This window comes from Marmota monax, unplaced genomic scaffold (genome assembly GCF_021218885.2).
Source record: "Marmota monax isolate L192 unplaced genomic scaffold, Marmota_monax_Labrador192_F-V1.1 WCK01_AAM20220418_F8-fsc00368, whole genome shotgun sequence".
NCBI lineage: Eukaryota > Metazoa > Chordata > Mammalia > Rodentia > Sciuridae > Marmota > Marmota monax.
Window position 1 is genome coordinate 692,537 of NW_026695118.1, and position 18,124 is coordinate 710,660.

The 18,124-nt window shown below is 46.0% G+C and overlaps 1 protein-coding gene across 5 annotated transcripts in view; it reads right to left on the reverse strand.

Annotated features, from left to right (window-relative positions):
• Snx8 (sorting nexin 8) overlaps positions 1-17,618 on the reverse strand; it is a 42,871-nt gene extending 25,253 nt beyond the window's left edge. For 3 of the 5 annotated variants that reach the window (XM_046428158.2, XM_058573848.1, XM_058573846.1), the window contains exon 1: positions 17,490-17,618. In XM_046428158.2, coding sequence (XP_046284114.1) covers positions 17,490-17,583 — 94 coding nt within the window. In that variant the 5' untranslated portion in view covers positions 17,584-17,618. Of the gene's footprint in view, positions 1-4,138; positions 4,449-11,495; positions 11,695-17,489 lie in introns of those variants that run through there. The other 2 variants (XM_058573847.1, XM_058573849.1) reach the window with 2 other exon arrangements.
• Positions 17,619-18,124: the final 506 nt, after the last annotated feature.

Consider the following 18,124-nt stretch of genomic DNA (forward strand, 5'->3'; position numbering starts at 1 on the left):
ACCTGCCAGGCCTGTTCAAATACAGATGGCTGCCCACACCTGGAGTTTCTCACCAGGGGGTCTGGGTGGGGCCCGAGAAGGTGCCTTCCTCTCCGTGTCCAGGTATGGCAGCTGCTGCTGGTCATGGTCAGCATGAGAATCACCATCACAGGACAAGCAGAGAGTGATTTAAGACCTTGCCTAGACACACACCTTACTTTTACTTATTCACCCAGACTGGGCTAAGACAGGGTAAAGGAACAGTGGCATTCCAGGGCACAGGCTGCCCCTGAACAGAACCAAACGGAGCAGCAAATGTCATCCACCATCAGCTGAAGCTTGGAGAACCGATTCTGCCCTTGATTAAAAACTCTACAAACTACATTCTGAAATTAACAGGTGATCTCAGATAATGGGTCTCATCATGGCCATGGCTCCAGAAGGGAGAATTCACCCGGAGGACACCAGAATGCCCTTCAAATGAGATGCCCCTCAAGTGCTTCTATCTACAGATTGTCCACGTTAGCCACAGTCCCCTTGTGCCACAGGTATCCCCTGGCCCTAGTGCTGGCAGAGTTCCTGTAGGTAGCAGACTTGAAATACCTCTATTTCATCAACCCTAAGGGTTGTTTTTCTTTTAATAACTTATTTAATGTAACATGACACTTGAAATGAAAATCACTGCAACCTACAATCTGTAAACACCCATATTAATTTTTCTATTGCTTCCCACAGGCGCAAAGCTTTATAATATGCTGTATGAACTATCTTTTCAAATACTGAACACGCTTCCTTGGATCGACCAAACCACATTTCTCTAAATTTTCTGTGAAAACAACAAAAAATGCTTAAATTTCCATTCAATCATGATTAACATTGTTTTTCCCATTGGATCTTTTTCTCTATATAACTTTTAAATGTGTTCACACTTATTTTGTGAAACACTTCAAACATAAAGTACACATTTGCCAGTGAATGAATAGAACTACAGACTATCATGCTAAGTGAAATAAGCCAATCCCAAAAAAAAACAAAGGCTGAATGTTCTCTAATATGCAGATGTTGACTCACAATAAGGGAGGGAGGGATAGAAAGAAGCTTATTTGATTAGACAAAGGGGAATGAAGAGAAGGGAGCGGGGTTGGGAATAGAAAAGACAGAATGAGTCGGACATCACTTTCCTATATTCATATATGAATACAGGACCAGTGAAACTCCACATCATGTACAACCACAGAAAGGGAAGTCAAATTCCATTTATGTATAATATGTCAAAATACCCTCCCCTGTCATGTATATCTAAAAAGAATAAAAAAGAACACAAAAAAAAAAAGTACAGAAAATATCAGAACCTATGTATCCACCACCAAGATTTAACTGAAAATAATACTTTGCCATATACTGCCCCCCCAAAAAAATATATCTGCGCACTGGTTCTTCCCTGATTCAAGGACTCCAATCCCAAATCAATGCTGGCATTCCCAGGCAGGTCCTCCGGCTCCTTCACACACATGTCCAACAAATGCACACAAATATTGTATTTAGTTAACATGTAATAAATACACACACACACACACACACCCCTCCATTGTTTTTTTTAATATTTATTTTTTATTTTTAGATGGACACAATCTCTTTATTTTTTATTTTTATGTGGTGCTGAGGATGGAACTGGTGCTCATGCATGCTAGACGAGCGCTCTACCACTGAGCCACAACCCCTGCGCCCCCCATTGGTTTTTAAAACTTTGTATACTGCGCACATACAGAAAAGTCCACATCAGAACCACGGACTCAGGGAATTCCTAAATGCACACAGCAGTGTAGGAGCCCAAGTGACGAGTGAGCACCCAACACCCCCATGTTCCCTCCAGCCACTGCCCCCAGGTCATCACTGCCTTCTGATACCATGAGTTGCTCATGGGGTCACTTGTTTTTGTGCTATGAGTGGAATCATGGCATCCCTGTTCCAATCTCCTCCCACAGAGTGACGCTGTCCCTTCTCAGTCCCGTGGAGTTGGCTGCGTGCTTGTGCCACCACTATTCATTCATCTCGCTGGGGCTAGGCATCTGCCTAGACACCCGCGCTGCTGGAATGTTAACACATCTCTTGCTGCACATATGCAGGCGTTGCTGTTGGGCACCGAACATAGCCAAAGTGAAATTGCTGATCACAGGATTTGCATATGCTCAGCTTAGTAAATATTTCCAGTTTTTCAAAGTGACTGAGCCAATCTGCACTCCCACCAGCCAGCATCCATCTGCCTCCCAATGAGGCGAGCGCTCAGCATTTTCTGTCCTCTTCTCGCAGTCTGGGAGACCAATGCCTCTTCCAACAGTTGCAACCAATTAATTCTTGGTTTTATCTCATCATTTCCATTTACATCACAACTGCTGCCTCATATTCCTAGGATGTTGAGACTAAGTCCCTGTGGCAAGTGCAAAACATCAGAGGATTGAGATGAATGTCACTGAGCCACTCGCCTTCAGCTGTTCTCTGCAGTTAACATGAAGACTAGCTTCACACAAGGATCCTGCTGCATCTTTTTTTTTCTTGGGGGCGGGGTGGATAACTAGGGCTTAAACCCAGGAGTGCTCACCTCTGAGCTACACCCCAGTCCTGTTTATTTTTATAGAGACAAGGTCTCACTAAGTTGCAGGGCTGACTTCAAACCTGTGATCCTCCTGCCTCAGCCTCCCACGTGACTGAGATTACAGGCATGCACCACGTGCTGGCAAATTTTAACTCTAATTTTAACATGGACAATTTCACATCTGTTTTCCTGCCAATGAATACTTTCCTAAGTGTTCCCCCATCCAGAGCAGGTAGAACCCAGGACCTCGTCTATACTAGGCAAGCACTTCACCACTGAGTCCTACCCCACCCCTGAGTGGCTCTTATAGGCCCACAGGAACAATGCCACATCACTCACAAAACCATGATTTCCTCATTGAGGCTCAGAGACACCCTCTCTCTAAGGAGACCAGACCTTGAGCCAGGCCTTTAGAAACCCACTGCCACCCGCAAAATGTTCTTTTCTCATTTTAGCCATCAGGTACCCTGGGTGCTGCACCCTCATCCACCTCTTCAGCCACGCTGGCTGCCTCACTGTCCCTCAAACCCTGAGACAACCTCCCGGCCATGAAGCCATGGCCAGCTGCCTCTTCTCCAATGACATTCTCCCCCCATATACCCATCAGACTAAGTAAGATCTGGTCACCTTCGAATCTTGCCTCAGCATCACCTTCTCCATGACACTTCTCAGTGACAACATGGCCCGCATCGTCATCTCCCCCATGGCAGGTCCTGTCTTCTATCATGCTCTGTACATATCACTTACTTACTACCTCTACTAAATGTTGGCCATCACCCACTCAAGCATATTCTCTCCCAAAAGGCAGGTCTTTGTGTTTGTTCAAATCTGTATCTCAGTGATCAGGAGCAGTGCCCAGTACATAGCAGATGCTCAATAAATACCTGCTTAATGGAAAAATGAAATCCAATTCATGTGAGCAAGAAAGCCACATAACTCAAGGACTGCATTGATTGCCTAGGCAAGACCGCACCAGCAGACTTATTTAAGACTCCTCCTCCCCTGTGATGGGAACTGTGCCTCAGTGAGCGACAGAAAGAAAGCTACTGACAAAGAGAACAGTCATCAGCAGATGCCACCAAGCTGAGCCCCAAGAGGGTGCCGCATGCCTCCCTGACAGTATCTTTCCTCCTCCTGCACCCTTGCCCTGTTCAGCTGTATCCATTTTCCCCAAAAGAATATAAGGAAGAACTTTTTTTTTTTTTTGCTACTGTGGATTGAACCCAGCAGTGCTTAACCACTGAACCACAGCCCCAGCCCTTTTTATTTTTTTTTACTTTGAGATAGGGTTTTGCTAAATTGCTGAGGCTGGCTTTGAATTTGCAATCCTCCTGCCTCAGCCTCCCAAATGGCTGGGATTATAGGCATGCACCACCATACCCAGCTAAGGAAGAACTGGACGATGTAAAGCCGTAGCATGCCACATGGACAGCTCACCCACACTGTTAGAGCAGAATATTACTGTCTTCTCTTAAACCACCATTGCAGTGGTTTAAAAGCTCTTAACTCAAAGCAAAGTATCAATTAACAACGACATGAGCTCCCTCAAAGTGCATCAGTACTTACTAGGTGAGGATGTCTGAATTGAATCCTTTCCAGCCTCCACACTCAGTTCAGACACAACTCCAACAGGGAGGTAGTTCCAAGCCTTTACAGGGACTATCACTCTTCCTTCATGCTCTCACAACTGGCTTCAGTCTCCCTTCTGAGCCCTCTCATCAATCTGCGTCATTCACGGCTTTCTCCCAAATCAGGACATACAAGCAGGGAGTTCTGCTTTCCCCATAGAGGGGAGGAGCACACAGCACCCACACCCACACCCACAAAGGGTTTCACCAGGGGCAAGTGGGTACCCACATGCAAAAGAATGAAGTCAGGCTCCTACCTCACACCATACACAAGAACCAATTAAAAATGCATCACAGACCTAAATGTGAGAGCTAAATTACAAAACACGTAGCAGGAAATAGGAGTAAATCCTCGTGATCTTGGATTAGGCAAAGCCTTCTTGGAAATAATACCAAAAGCACAAAAAAAGGAACAAAATAGATAAACTGTACTTTGTCAAAATTAAAAACTGCTGTGCTTCAAAAGATACCATCAAGAAGGTGAAAAGACTCACACATTGCTGGTGGGACTGCAAATTGGTGCAACCACTATGGAAAGCAGTATGGAGATTCCTCAGAAAACTTGGAATGGAACCACCATTTGACCCAGTCATCCCACTCCTACGTTTATGCCCAAAGGACTTAAAATCAGCATACTGCAGTAATGCAGACATGTCAATGTATACAGCAGCTCAAATCTTAATAACTAAACTATGGTACCAAACTAGGTGCACTTCAACAGATGAATGGATAATTGTGGTATATATACACAATGGAATATTACTCAACCTTAAAGAAGAATGAAATTATGGAATTTACCAGTAAATGGATGGAATGAGAGAATATTATGCTAAGCAAAATAAAACAATCCCAAAGAACCAAAGGCTGAATGTTTTCTCAGATATACAGATGTTATTTCACAATAAAGGAAGGGAGAAGAGATATTTTGTTTTGGACTAGACAGAGAGGAGTGAAGGGAGAGGAAGGGGCATGGGGTAGGAATAATAATAGAATGAATAGGACATTATTACCCTATGTGAGTATATGATTACACAACTGGTGTGATTCTACATCTTGTACATCCAGACGAATGAGAACTTATACTCCATTTACGTATGATGTGTCAAAATGCATTCTGTTATGTATAACTAATTAGGACAAATTTTTGAAGAGATTCTTTAAAAAAAAGTGAAAAGACAAGCAGAGCACAGAGGCTCAGGAGGTTAAGGCAGGAGGATTGCGAGTTCAAAGTTAGGCACTTAGCAACTCAGTAAGACCCTGTCTCTAAATAAAATACAAAAAAGGGCTGGAGATGTGGCTCAGGGATTGAGTGCTCCTGGGTTCAAGTCCCAGTAGCCAAAAATAAAAGGTGAAAAGACAACTCAGCCTGATGTGGTGGCCACACTTATAATCCCAGCATCTCAGGAGCCTGAGGCAGGAGGATCACAAGTTCAAGTCAAGTCCCAGCAACTTAGCAAGACCCTTTCTTAAAATGAAAAATAAAAACAGCTAGGAACGTAGCTCACTTGAAACCACCCAGGGATAAGAGATATGTCAAAAATATCTAAAGAATTCTTACTTTTTTCAAGACGAATTACATAATTTTAAAGATATATAAAGGATATATAAAAGGTTTGAATGAACATTTCTCCAAAGAAGATATACAAATGGCCAACAGGCACATGAAAAGATGTCCAAACAAAGAGATGCCACTTCATACCCACAAAGATCACTATAATCCAAAAGACAAGCTGACAAGCAAGGCGAGGTGGGAATGGAAGACGGTGCAGCTGCTGGGGACACAGATGGAGGTTCTCATATGACCCAACGACTCCGCACCTAGGTATATTACCCTAGAGAAATTAAAACACCCGTCCACACAACAGTAGTCCCACACATCTGAATTCACAGCAGCTTGGTTCACAATAATCAAAACTAGAAACAACTCAAATGCCTGTCCCTGATGAATGGGTAAGTGAAATGGGGTCCATCCATACAATGGGGGCTCATTCAGCAATAAGAAGAAATGAAGCAGCAGGTGTGGTGGCGCACACCTGTAATCCCTGTGAGTTGGGAGGCTGAGGCTGGAGGATTGTAAATTCAAGGCCAACTTAGCAATTTAGCAAGGCCTTGTCTCAAAATAAAACATAGAAAGGGCTGGGGGAGGTAGTTCAGTGGTAGAACACCTCTGAGATCAATCCCCAGTACCACACATACAACAGGCCACCAAAAACCATGTATTATATGATTCTATTTATATTAAATTTCCAAAATAGGCAAATCTTGAGAATTTTTTTAAATTTTTTTTAAAAGAGTAGTGACTACTAGGGGCTGGGAGGAAGAGAGGATTGAAGTGACTGCTAAAGGGTAGGGGCTTTCTTTCTGAGCTCAATTAAGTGTTTTATTGTGTGGACAATAAAATAACTGTGAATATATACTAAAATCCATTTAACTGTACACTTTAAATGGGTGAACTGTATATATATGAACTATATCTCAATAAAGTTGTTGAGAAATGTTTGTGCTGGTGTGGTGGCGCACACCTATAATCCTGGTGACACAGAGGAGGCTGAGACAAGAGGACTGAAAGTTTGAGGCCAGCCTCAGCAACTGCACAAGGCCCTTTCTTGAAAGATAAAAAGGGCTGGGGATATAGCCAGTGGTAAAGCACCCCTGGGTTAGATCCCCAGTACCAAAAAAAAAAAGAAAAGAAAGAAATGTTTCATAAACCAGATGTGGCAGCACATATCTGGAGGACCAGAGACTCAGGAGGCTGAGGCCGTACGGTCACTTGAGATAGACAACATCACAAGAACCCATCTCCAAAAAAAAAAAAAAAGTGTTTGATGAATTTACTCTCTTCTCTCCAGTTCTCATGAACATAAACAAATTTATTTTCCTACCACAGCACAAAGCTTAGAACAGAGATGGCTGGAAATTTTGAATGAAGGTTTCTCTTGAAAAGGGAAAACACCACCCACCATCTACCTCTGAAATCCTTTGATTGTTCCAAGTGCAGACAGATTCCAGTGGATGGTGTTGCCACAAACAGTTTGAGTGGCCACGCTCATGCCCCAGGGACCTCTCAGGGGTCCACAAAGATACAAATCAAGGGCTAGAAGCAGCCACTGAGCGCTAAGCAACAGAGCAAGTCCCTCAGTGCAGCACTTTCTCCCCTCCCACGCCTCCCATGAGCTGGAAGGCAGGTGTGGAGTATCATCTGGACAGCTAGTGCCAGAACTTGTGCCAAGCTACCCAATGACACCAAAACCAGGCTCCGTCCCTTATCCTCTGCCTCATCAACACCCAAAAACACTGAGCAGGGGCACAGGTCAGATGTGCTCCACTGGTCTGTGACCATCAACAGGAGTCCCCTCTACAAAACTGGGGGACTTCACTGTCTGCAAGAATCAAACAAGAAAACAAGCACCTCAAGTACGGGGGCCAGTGCCCAAGATCTCCTGGTTAATGGGCGTGCAGGTCAGACACTAAACACCCAGATCAAAGGACAGGCCGAGTGAGCCACCACCAGGACTGGAGTTCCCAGAAGGACTGGGCCCTTGGACCTGTCAACAGCATCCAGTGCTCATCAAGAACCAAACCACTCTCAAGCTCCCAGCTTGATCACAAACACACCAAGGAGTATCCAGAGAACCAAATGGGAACCACACACATGCGTGCGCACATGCACACACACAAAAACACACTCACAGACAAGCAGGACACACGCCACTTTCAGGCTGGGAGGAAGCTGGTTCTTTCCAGGGGAAGTGCGAGCAACCAGACCACAAGAGGGAAAAAAAATCACTGTTGTGCCCAAGACATGGCAAAACTGAAGAGCAGGACTGAAAACACCTCCCTCACAGATGACGCTGACACAATCCAAGAGGAAAGGCACAGCAAGGGCCACTAGACCCCGCTCCTGTGAACTCCCAAGGTGGCTTCTCAAAGAACCCATTCAGCCTCCAGGGCCTCTCATCTTGGGAATGTTGACACAGGGACAGGCCCAATGACTTTTTCCAGACTTTGAAAGAATAATTATTTTGGCCAATTTAGGGAATATTGGAATAACTGACAAAGTAGGAATTCAAAGTTCCTGAAAGAATCCTCATCTCCACTGAACAAGATGGAATCCATTTTCAATTCCTTGGTTTGTTTCTGTTGTTGACAACATTTTTTTAACCCTCTTTTTGGCTCTGGATGGTTCAGCCTGAAAGTAACTCAAGTTTCCTGGCGTCTCCTCACATCCATGTGAAAATACTACAAAACATCTGGGCGCACCAGCTATCCTAACCCCGGAGGGCAAAACGGAGCATCTGTGACCACATTAGGTGCCTCCACAAGATCTCCAGGCAGCTGCTGGCCCCAGCGAGCCAAGTGAGGTCCGGCTGACCCCATCTGCAGTGAGAGTCACAGGACTGGGACAGGCCTCCACCTTCCAGTGCCCAGGGGGCAGACAGCAGGGAATGCGACTGGCCAGAACCCAAGTCAGAGGACACAGCTCTCCCCTAGACCCCAGAGGCAGAGGACGGAATGCTCCTACTAGAGCACTGCCCCCTATACACGACACAGCTGACCATTCAACTTCTGCAGAGCTGCCACACGAGTCCCCCCTTTCCCATCTCCACTGGGCAGTACGTTAACCCAACCTGCACAGTGGGCCCCAGCCTGCCCTTCTCCCTCGCTCCTTCCTGACCCTCAGATCACTCTCAATTCCTGCCTCCAAGACTCAAGCATTCTCTTCTCCTCTAAGAAGGTAGAGGAACAGTGCACTATCACCCTGAGATAAGGAGCCTCAGGCCAGCATCAGATTCTGACTCCTGAAAATGTGCCTTAACATCTCCCTGAGGGGCTGAGGGTGTGGCTCAGCGCTGGCCTAGCACGTGCGTGTGAGGCCCTGGGTCCTCAGCACCGCATATAAATAAATAAAATAAAGGCACTGTGTCCAACTACACCTAAAAAAATATTTTTAAAAATCTCCCTATGTTCAAAACACCAGCAGTAAGAAAGATTTCTGAAAGGCAGCCCCGCCCTGGCCGGGCCTGGAGTCCCTCTGGGGCTGGAACCAGGAGCCCTGGGGGGAGACTGTGGTGCTGAAGGTACTCAGTTGCGCAAAGCTGAAGTTCACCAAAGCCTGCTTCACACCGCCTTTGCAAAGAGGGGCGCTTTCAACAGCAGGGAGGTGCATGACATCCATCCTGTGTCCCAAAGGTGCCAGTGGCCCGAGGGTCGGGGTCCTCCTTCCTACAGTGACCCCCAGGAGCCACTCAAACAGCTGGCACTACCAGAGACCTCCCAATCAAGCCTGATACTCAGAAAGCAGAAGCCAGAGTGGCACAGGATACAATCAGGCACGTTCCACCAAAAGCACACCTCCCTCTAAGTCACTCCAATGTGGCCTGGAGAGCGAACGCTAAGGGAGTTCAAACCTCTCTACTTTTTTTTTCCCTTTGGTACTTGGGATTGCACCAAGGACGCTCTACCACTGAGCCATAACCCACCCCGTACCCCCCCCCCCGTCCTTTTTAATTTCTATTTTAAGAGAGGGTCTCACTAAGTTGGTTAGGGCCTCGCTAAATTGCTGAGGTTGGCTTGGATTTTGTGATCCTCTTGCCTCAGCCTTTGGAGCCACTGGGATTACAAGTGCACCACCACACCTGGCACCTCGATTATTTGAAGACAGTACCTTTGCATCTACCTTTACTTAACATCTCAGGTTTTCCCCAAAAACTCTGTATTGTGAAATACATCACAAACACACACAGAAAGGGGTATAAAATTTCTGTGGGAAGGCTCGTGATGTGGCTCAATGGTAGAGCTCTGCCTAGCATGAATGAGGCCCAGGGTTCAATCACGAGCACAGGGGAAAAAAAAAAAATTTACTGGCAGGTGAACAAAATTATACTTCAAACACATGTAACCAACATGAAATACAATGACCTCTAGCACCCCAGAAACCTCCCTTGTACTGTATCCCTTATAGATCAGACCCCCTTTCACCTACCAGATGTGACCACAAGCCTAATTTTTATGGTATTATCTTCTCTGCTTTTCATTTAAACTTTTATCACCCACATAAGCATACCCACACAACAGACCTATTTCAGATGTGTCTGAATGTTCTAGAAATTGAAGTCACATAGTATGTGTTTTTTGTGCCAGATGTTTTCTCAAAATCCTCACTACAGAGTAAGGGGACCCAGGAGTAAGGGGACCCAGTCTCGGATTTATGTAAGAAGTTACAGAATGGAACATCCCTCAGGTCAATCATCAGAGGACAGCTCTCCAGCTCTAAAAGTCTAATGATTTTGTTTGCTAAGACTCTGAATCAACACACACAACTGATAACAGGGTCACCTCCAGGGTATGGAACTAGTTTGGTGGGAGACAGATAAGGAAGAGAAAGGTGAGAGAAACTATGTCTTTTGTACCAAAAAGTGAAAGAATAAGGACAACTTTTACATGGATTCCACTGAAAGAACCATTTCTGGAAAAAAGTGGCAAGAGCGCCATTAATTCAAATTTTATAACACCAGTACTTTAGATATACAAATATTACCTTCCTTGCTGCATGATTATGCAGACGTTAAATAGAAAATTTCAAAAACTACTTAGCGGTGCAGAAAAATATCATCTGAAAGGAACAGGCTGCAAGAACGTTCATCCGGGACACAGGAAAGAGAACTACACAGCAAGCACACAGGAAGAAAGGAAAGGCACCGAGGGGACAGCTGTGTTAATGTGGTGGCACAGTGGCTGAGGCGCCTTCACCAAGTGCTGTACTTATGGCTATATCACTTATATGACACATTCTCAATGCACCATTTCACATACTGCAATAAAACTGTCCTACGTCTGATTTCAACTCATTCGTGAGACTCCTGGGGTACAACACTTCACCAGCACAAACCAGGCTTCAGAAGATTGCTGGGCAAAAACCTGATCTCACTTCTTCAGAGCCAATCCCAACTTCCTCCAGCCCACACGGAACTTCCCTGGGCTATATTCAAATTCCACATCACTTCACTTTAGATCTGCTGAACACAAACTCTGAAACCTGTAGGGAGCTAAAAGACCCCCAAACACCTACCCACAACCCAACAGCAAAACGCCTTCAACAGTTGCCACAGAACACAGCATGAAGTATGGATCCAGGAGAACCCCAGGGGCCCCATCTGAGAGTTCAACACTGACATGTGCCCCAAGACACTTTTTATGGAACTTCCCCCCCTTATCAGGTTATGATTTTTATTAGTTCTTTAAGAAAAAAACAGAAAGTGTGATCCAGAGGGCAGCGATGCCCAGCTGGGCCCTACCTGTGGTCTCCCAGGCTGTGTGGGGTCCACACCTTGGGCTCCTGACAGCACAGCTGGTCCTGGGAGACTGCATCCAGCACCTGCCCACCACCCCTGCAGTCTCCCTGCCACCCAGGCACACAGGATGGCAAACATCTCTTTTTGTACTTCATTTTTCTCAGGAAAGAAAATAATACTAAAACAGAATTCCCCCACCCAGAACACATCACTTTCTTGCTAACCACAAATGCTGGCAAAATCAGTTCTACATAATAATGATTTTTTAGTTCCTCTTTCTTCAAATGGGCACATTTTACCTTGCAAATTGTGCCTGGGGGGGTCCGGTGAGGAAGGGGGTAAGGGGGCACCAGTAAAGACCAACTATTCAAACTTTAAAATTCCTATATAATCAAACTAAAATGTGATCCAATCATTTTAAAAAAATGATAAAACGCAATTCTCTTCGTTTAAGCCTCTTTTACAGCAGATGATATTCTAGATACAGAGAGGTAAAGAAAAACAAGTTTCTGTCCATCAGAAGTTCAAATTTAAAATGTATAAAGTAGGGGCTGAGTGTGTGGCTCAGTGGTGGAGCGCCTGCCTAGCACGTGTGAGCACTGGGTTGGAGCCTCAGCACCACATAAAAATAAATAAATAAAATAAAGGTATTGTTTCTGTCTACAACTAAAAAAAAAAAAAGCCCTTGGGCCTGGGATTGTAGCTCAGTGGTGGGGAGCTTGCCTACCACCTAGCACGTGTGAGGCACTGGGTTTGATCCTCAGCACCACATATAAATAAAGGTCTATCAACAACTAAAAAAATTTACCAAAAAAATTGAAAAGGTCACAAATAGAGGGAGCAGGATGCACAGGTTTTTTTCCCTTAAGGTAAACAATTGTTTGAGGCATAATTTAATCACCATAAGCTGCATAAATCTTAGTGACAGCTCAATGAATTATGACAAATATGTACACCCAGAGAAGGGGCACAACCCCCTGGGTGAGGAACTGCAAATCAGTCAGGGGTGTGAGAGCCTGAGGGAGAAGGAAAAGACAGCCACTGGGTAGGAGCTAACCACAGAGAACACAAGGATTCCCCCAGCTTCCAGCGAATGGAATGCATGGAATGCCATCAAGAGCCACACAAACCAGGCGAGGCGGGATTCTCCTGATTTTTAAGATGAAATTTAGGTCCACAGGACTGTGTGAAGCTGAGCTAGGACACACAGTGGAAACTGGCATATTTTTTTATTTGTGCGTTCTGCATTCAGTCGCAGAAGATCACACTGTATGATCAGGCACACATACCACTCTTTGTTCTATTCTAAGTCACAACAGCTGAGCTTTAGAACCTGAAGGCTCCTGCAATGGACTCATCCTGCACTGCCAGGAACAGGATGCTCCAGTGGTGCTGCTATCCACAAGGAAATAGGCGCTACAAACTCATAAAGGGGGGAAAGAGGGCCCCATAAAAAAATGGGCAAAAGACAGAAATAGCCAAGTCAGCGACCCCAGACAACAAAATACTACAAGAATCTACACCGTGTGCTTAACCAAGAAAATACAGACTAATACAAAAATGGAAAACCTTCTTTTTTTTTTTCTACATTCAAAGGGAGTTTTAAAAAATGATATTTAGCTGGGCATGGTGGTGCACACCTCTACTCCCAGCAACTCAGGAGGCTAAGACAGGAGGATCGCAAGTTTGAGGCCAGCTTCAGCAATTTAGTGAGATGCTGTCTCAAAAAGAAAAATAAAAAGGGATAGGGATGTGGCTCAGTGATCAAGCACCTCTGGGTTCAGTCCCCAGTATAAAAAACACACACACACACACACACACACTTAATTTTTTTAAATATATACAATATTGCTACTCTCATCTTTTTTTTTTTTACATTTTTTTTTTTAGTTGTCGATGGATCTTTATTTTATTTATTTAGATGTGGTGCTGAGACTCAAAACCAGTGCTTCCCACATGCTAGGCAAGTACTCTACCACTGAGCCACAATCCCAGCCCTACACATTTAATTTTGATGATATTACAGGGAAAGGACCCTTTTAACACATTGCTGTTCTAGTACAAGATGGTAAGAACAACCATGGAGTCTGGTGTGGTGGCAAATGCCTGTAATCCCAGTGATTCATGAGGCTGATGCAGGAGGATTGCAAATTGGAGGACAGCCTGAGAAACTTATCAAGACCCTCAGCTACTCAGCAAGACCCCGTCGCAAAATTAAAAATAAATAAAAATAAAAAGGGCTGGAGACGTAGCTCAGTAGTAAAGTATCCCCAGGTTCAAGTTCCAGTAACAATTAAAACAAAAAAAAAGGGCTGGGGATGTGGCTCAAGCGGTAGCAAGCTTGCCTGGCATGCGTGTGGCCCGGGTTCGATCCTCAGCACCACATGCAAACAAAGATGTTGTGTCCACCGAAAACTAAAAAATATTAAAAAATTCCCTCTCTCTCTTTAAAAAAATAAAAAAAAGAACCATCAAGGAGGATAATTTGTGGGTATTTGATACAACAAAAACTATGCAAGCCCTGTGACTGAAAAAGTCAACTCCTAGGACATCTTCCAGTGGCCTGCAGGATAACAGATTCCAAATATGTCCAAATCCTAATCCTCAGGGCTTATGGTAAAGGGAATTTGCATGGTAAAGGGAATTCAGGTTGCAGTGAAAATGAGATTGCTAATCAGCTGATGTAAAATTAGGGAGATTATCCTAGATTATTTAGAAGACCCAACATAATCACAGAGGTCCTTAAAAGTGGAAAAAGTAGACAAGAGAACAGGAGAGGCAGCAGCACACAGAGAGAGATGTGCACAAGGTTACCACTGGCCAAGGAATGCAGGTGTCTCTTGAAGCTGGAAAGGCAGGAAACAGATTCTACCTGGACTTCAGCCCGGTGGAACTTATTTTGGGCTGCTGACCTCCAGAACTGCGAGATGATAAATTTACATTGTTTATTTATTTATTTTTTTTAAAGAGAGAGAGGTAGAGAGAGAGAATTTCAATATTTATTTTTCAGTTATCGGCGGGCACAACATCTTTGTTTGTATGTGGTGCTGAGGATCGAACCTGGGCCGCACGCATGCCAGGCGAGCGCGCTACCGCTTGAGCCACATACCCAGCCCCAAATTTACATTGTTTAAGCCACTAAATTTGTGGTATTTTGTTATGGCCTCAACAGAAAATGAATTCACTACCTAAGGAAATGACAGATATGTACAAGTATTTCTTTCCTTTTTTTTTGGTACTGGGGATTGATGATTCAGGGGCACTTTAGCATTAAGCTACATCCCCAGCACCCTCCCCTTTTTTTATTTTAAGACAAGATCTCATTAAGTTGCTTAGGGCTCCACTAAGTTGCTGCAGCTGTCCTCAAACTTGTGATCCTTCTGCCTCAGCCTCCTCAGTCACTGGGATTATAAATGTGCATCACAGCACCCAGCAAGAACCATAAATTTCTGAGTACATCCATGCATAAAATACAAAAATAGTTACCCTGTGTGTAAATATGACTGTACAACCCCCTGTGTGCAAATATGACTGCACAACCAGTATAACTACACATCATGTACAACCAGAAGAATGAGAAGTTATACTGCATTTATGTATAATGTGTCAAAATGCATTCTACTGGCATGTATAACTAATTAGAATAAAAAGAAATAAAAGTTGATATTCTCTGTCCATCTTCATCATTGCAAAATAAAATTCTGTTCTTGGGGGGGGGGGGGAGAGAGAAACAGATCTGAAAAAAAAAATCCATCCTGAATTGAAAACACCTCTCTGGAAAAGGATGAAGTGACTGCAATTGGGGAGGAACTTTTACTTAAACTGCAACATTCTATATTGTTTTAACACATTTAAGGAAAATGTGTTCATCCACGCATTGCATAATTAAATGTTTTAAGATGGGAGTTAGCCTATAGAGCATTCAAAGCATATATTTAAAATCACCATAAAGTAATAAGACTCAAGAAATGAAAACTACAATGAGCACTATAATCTTTTCTACCCATCCCAAAGGCTCTACAAAGATGGAGACCTCAAAGTCCACATATAAATATTATCAGTGGCTCCAATGGTGTAGGCAGAAGACAGAGAAGAGGAAATTCACTATACACCCAGAAGACATACTTCTCCAAGAAATCAAAATGAACCTTGTGGAAGTATGAAACATATCTCTCATTTTCAAAGGCTCAGGTTTTCTGACCCCTGTCCACCCAGCCAGGGTCCCACCAAGATACACTCCCTGGAACCACCATTAGTGACTTTGGGCAAGTTACTAATCTCTGGTTAGTTTTCCCAAGGTAAAAATGGTTTGCTGCATTACTTCACCTCCCTGCCAGGATGAGCGCCAGTAATCAAATGGAATGAATTGACAGGCTACATACCAGGAGCCTGTGGATCCCACTGTTAAGACTCAATCGGCTGAAAGAATACTGTGTACATGGTGAAGCACGGCACTGTAGAGTGTGACATGGTTATGGACAAAATGAGCAGTCCTGATACAATCACCGCCCAGGCAAGGAAGGACAACTACCTGTAGGGAGTCCAGGCAAAGTCAAAGAGAAAACAGCTCCAGGGGAGTCCAGAGCTCAAGTTATCAGCAAATCACACCATAATGGCAGTCATTAAATGAGTCCAATATGAAACTTTTGTGGCACTCCCTCTTTTGCAAAGAGACTACTGAACTACCTCCCCTGCTGCTTCACAAGTCAGGTAAAAGCAAGCTCTCAGTCCAGTCACAGCCTCCCAGGGGGTCCAGACTAGGGCCCTGGTATAGGTGGGTCCACACTGAGATCCACCATGTGACCTCATGAACACAATGTTCTACCCAACAAGAGCTGTCACATGCTTCCCCTTACACAGACTCCAGTGAGAGGGAAAAAATAATTAAAGGCAGGGCGTTCTGCCTAGACTTGGGGGTTTTTTGTTTTGTTTTTTCAGTTCTGGGACTGAACCCAGGAATGTTACCAGTAAACAACATCCCCAGCCCTTTTTATTTTGAGACAGGGTCTCCATAAGTTGCTTAGGGCCTTGCCAAGTTTCTGAGGCCTGGAACTTGCGATCCTCCTACCTCAGTCTTCCCAGTGGCTGGAATTACAGGCACGCGCCAGGCTACGTTTGACGATTAACTGACGTAAAGACCCTTAATCAGCGGGGCGTGGTGATGCACGCCTGTAATTCCAGTGGCTCAGCAGGCTGAGGCAGGAGGATCGCAAGTTTAAAGCTAGGCTCAGCAACTTGGCGAGACCCTGTCTCAAAATTAAAATTTTAATTAAGGTCTGGGGATGTGGCTCAGTGGTAAAGAGTCCCGGGGTTAATCCCTGGTACCAAAAACAAAAGAAAAAAAGACCCCAAGTCAAACGCACTCTCACTACCCCTCCCCCTGCTTTCTCGCTGTTCCCCCTGCCCTTCCCTTAGGGAAGAACCCGTCTCCAAACCTCCAAACTCACTCATTCATCTGGACCAGCTTCTGGGTGACACCTAGCCAAAGCCGGCCAAGCCGAGTCCCCAACCTAGACCCCTGCCAAGAAGAATAGTATCTCCCGCCAGCACCACCCGCAAGCCTACACAGAGAAGTGGTCACAGGAAAGGACACCCAAACCGAGGAGCGTGCTGCCAAACTCAGACACGAGCGTAATCCCTCAGAAGAACGCCGGTCGTGCCTCTGAGCATTCGGAGGAGAAACCCAGGTCCCTCGCCGGAGCCCTCCCCAGCCAAGCGCTGAGTACCGCAAGCGTCGCCTTCCCCAGGGGCGGAACGCGGAGACACTGTCCAAAGGACCCCAGGCAGAGCGGGCGAGGCTGACCTCCACCACCGGGCCAAGAGCGCGGGACACCGACAGGAGCTGGCCAGGTATGGCCCAGGACAGGTGGCCCCTCTGCAGCGCGCCACTCTCCTGAGCAGGAAGGGGCGCGGGGAGGAAGTGTCCCCAGCGGCCCGGCGACAGTCGCATAGGGTCTCCGGCTGCGCACTAACAACAGGGAGCAACCCGCGCCGTACCTGCCGCCAAGGGATCCGCCTCCTCGTCAGCCTCCGCCTCAGTTGAAGACGCGACTGCCGCCGCGGGCAGCGGGTCCATAGCGCGGCCAGTCATGTGAGCCCGCTCGCCCACGTGACTTCCTCCCGCGCCCGCCGCCAACCCTGCCTCGCCCCGCCCCTCCGGGATCGCCCCTCCCACGAGCGGGAGGACCACGCCCCCAACCCGCACCGTCACGCCCATGCGCAGCATGGCCACGCCCCTTGGCGGCCGCACCCCGCCCATCAACCGCCCCTGTCAGGCCTCGCCCAGCCTCAGGGACCAGCCTCAGCCACGTGGCTCGGCGTGGCTGGAGCTCTCCGGCCTCAGACCGAGCTATCGGCTCGCGGTAGCCAGTCACTGCTTCTTGTCACCACAGCCCGCCAGCTCATTGCCGACTTCGCGCGCTTTGCCTCTGCGGGTCACTCAGCAGGTCGTCGGCTCACCTGGTGTTCACTTACTCCCCATTCACACACCCGCCTGCTCTCAGCTCTCATCATGGGCGCTCTCGCTCTTCGCCCCCCACACATCCTTCGTTTGCTCAATCACTCGCCCTCCCAAACTCTCCGCAGCGCGCTCAGGTTGGCCGGCTGCCACCTGGAGTCCAGACAGGGCCTGT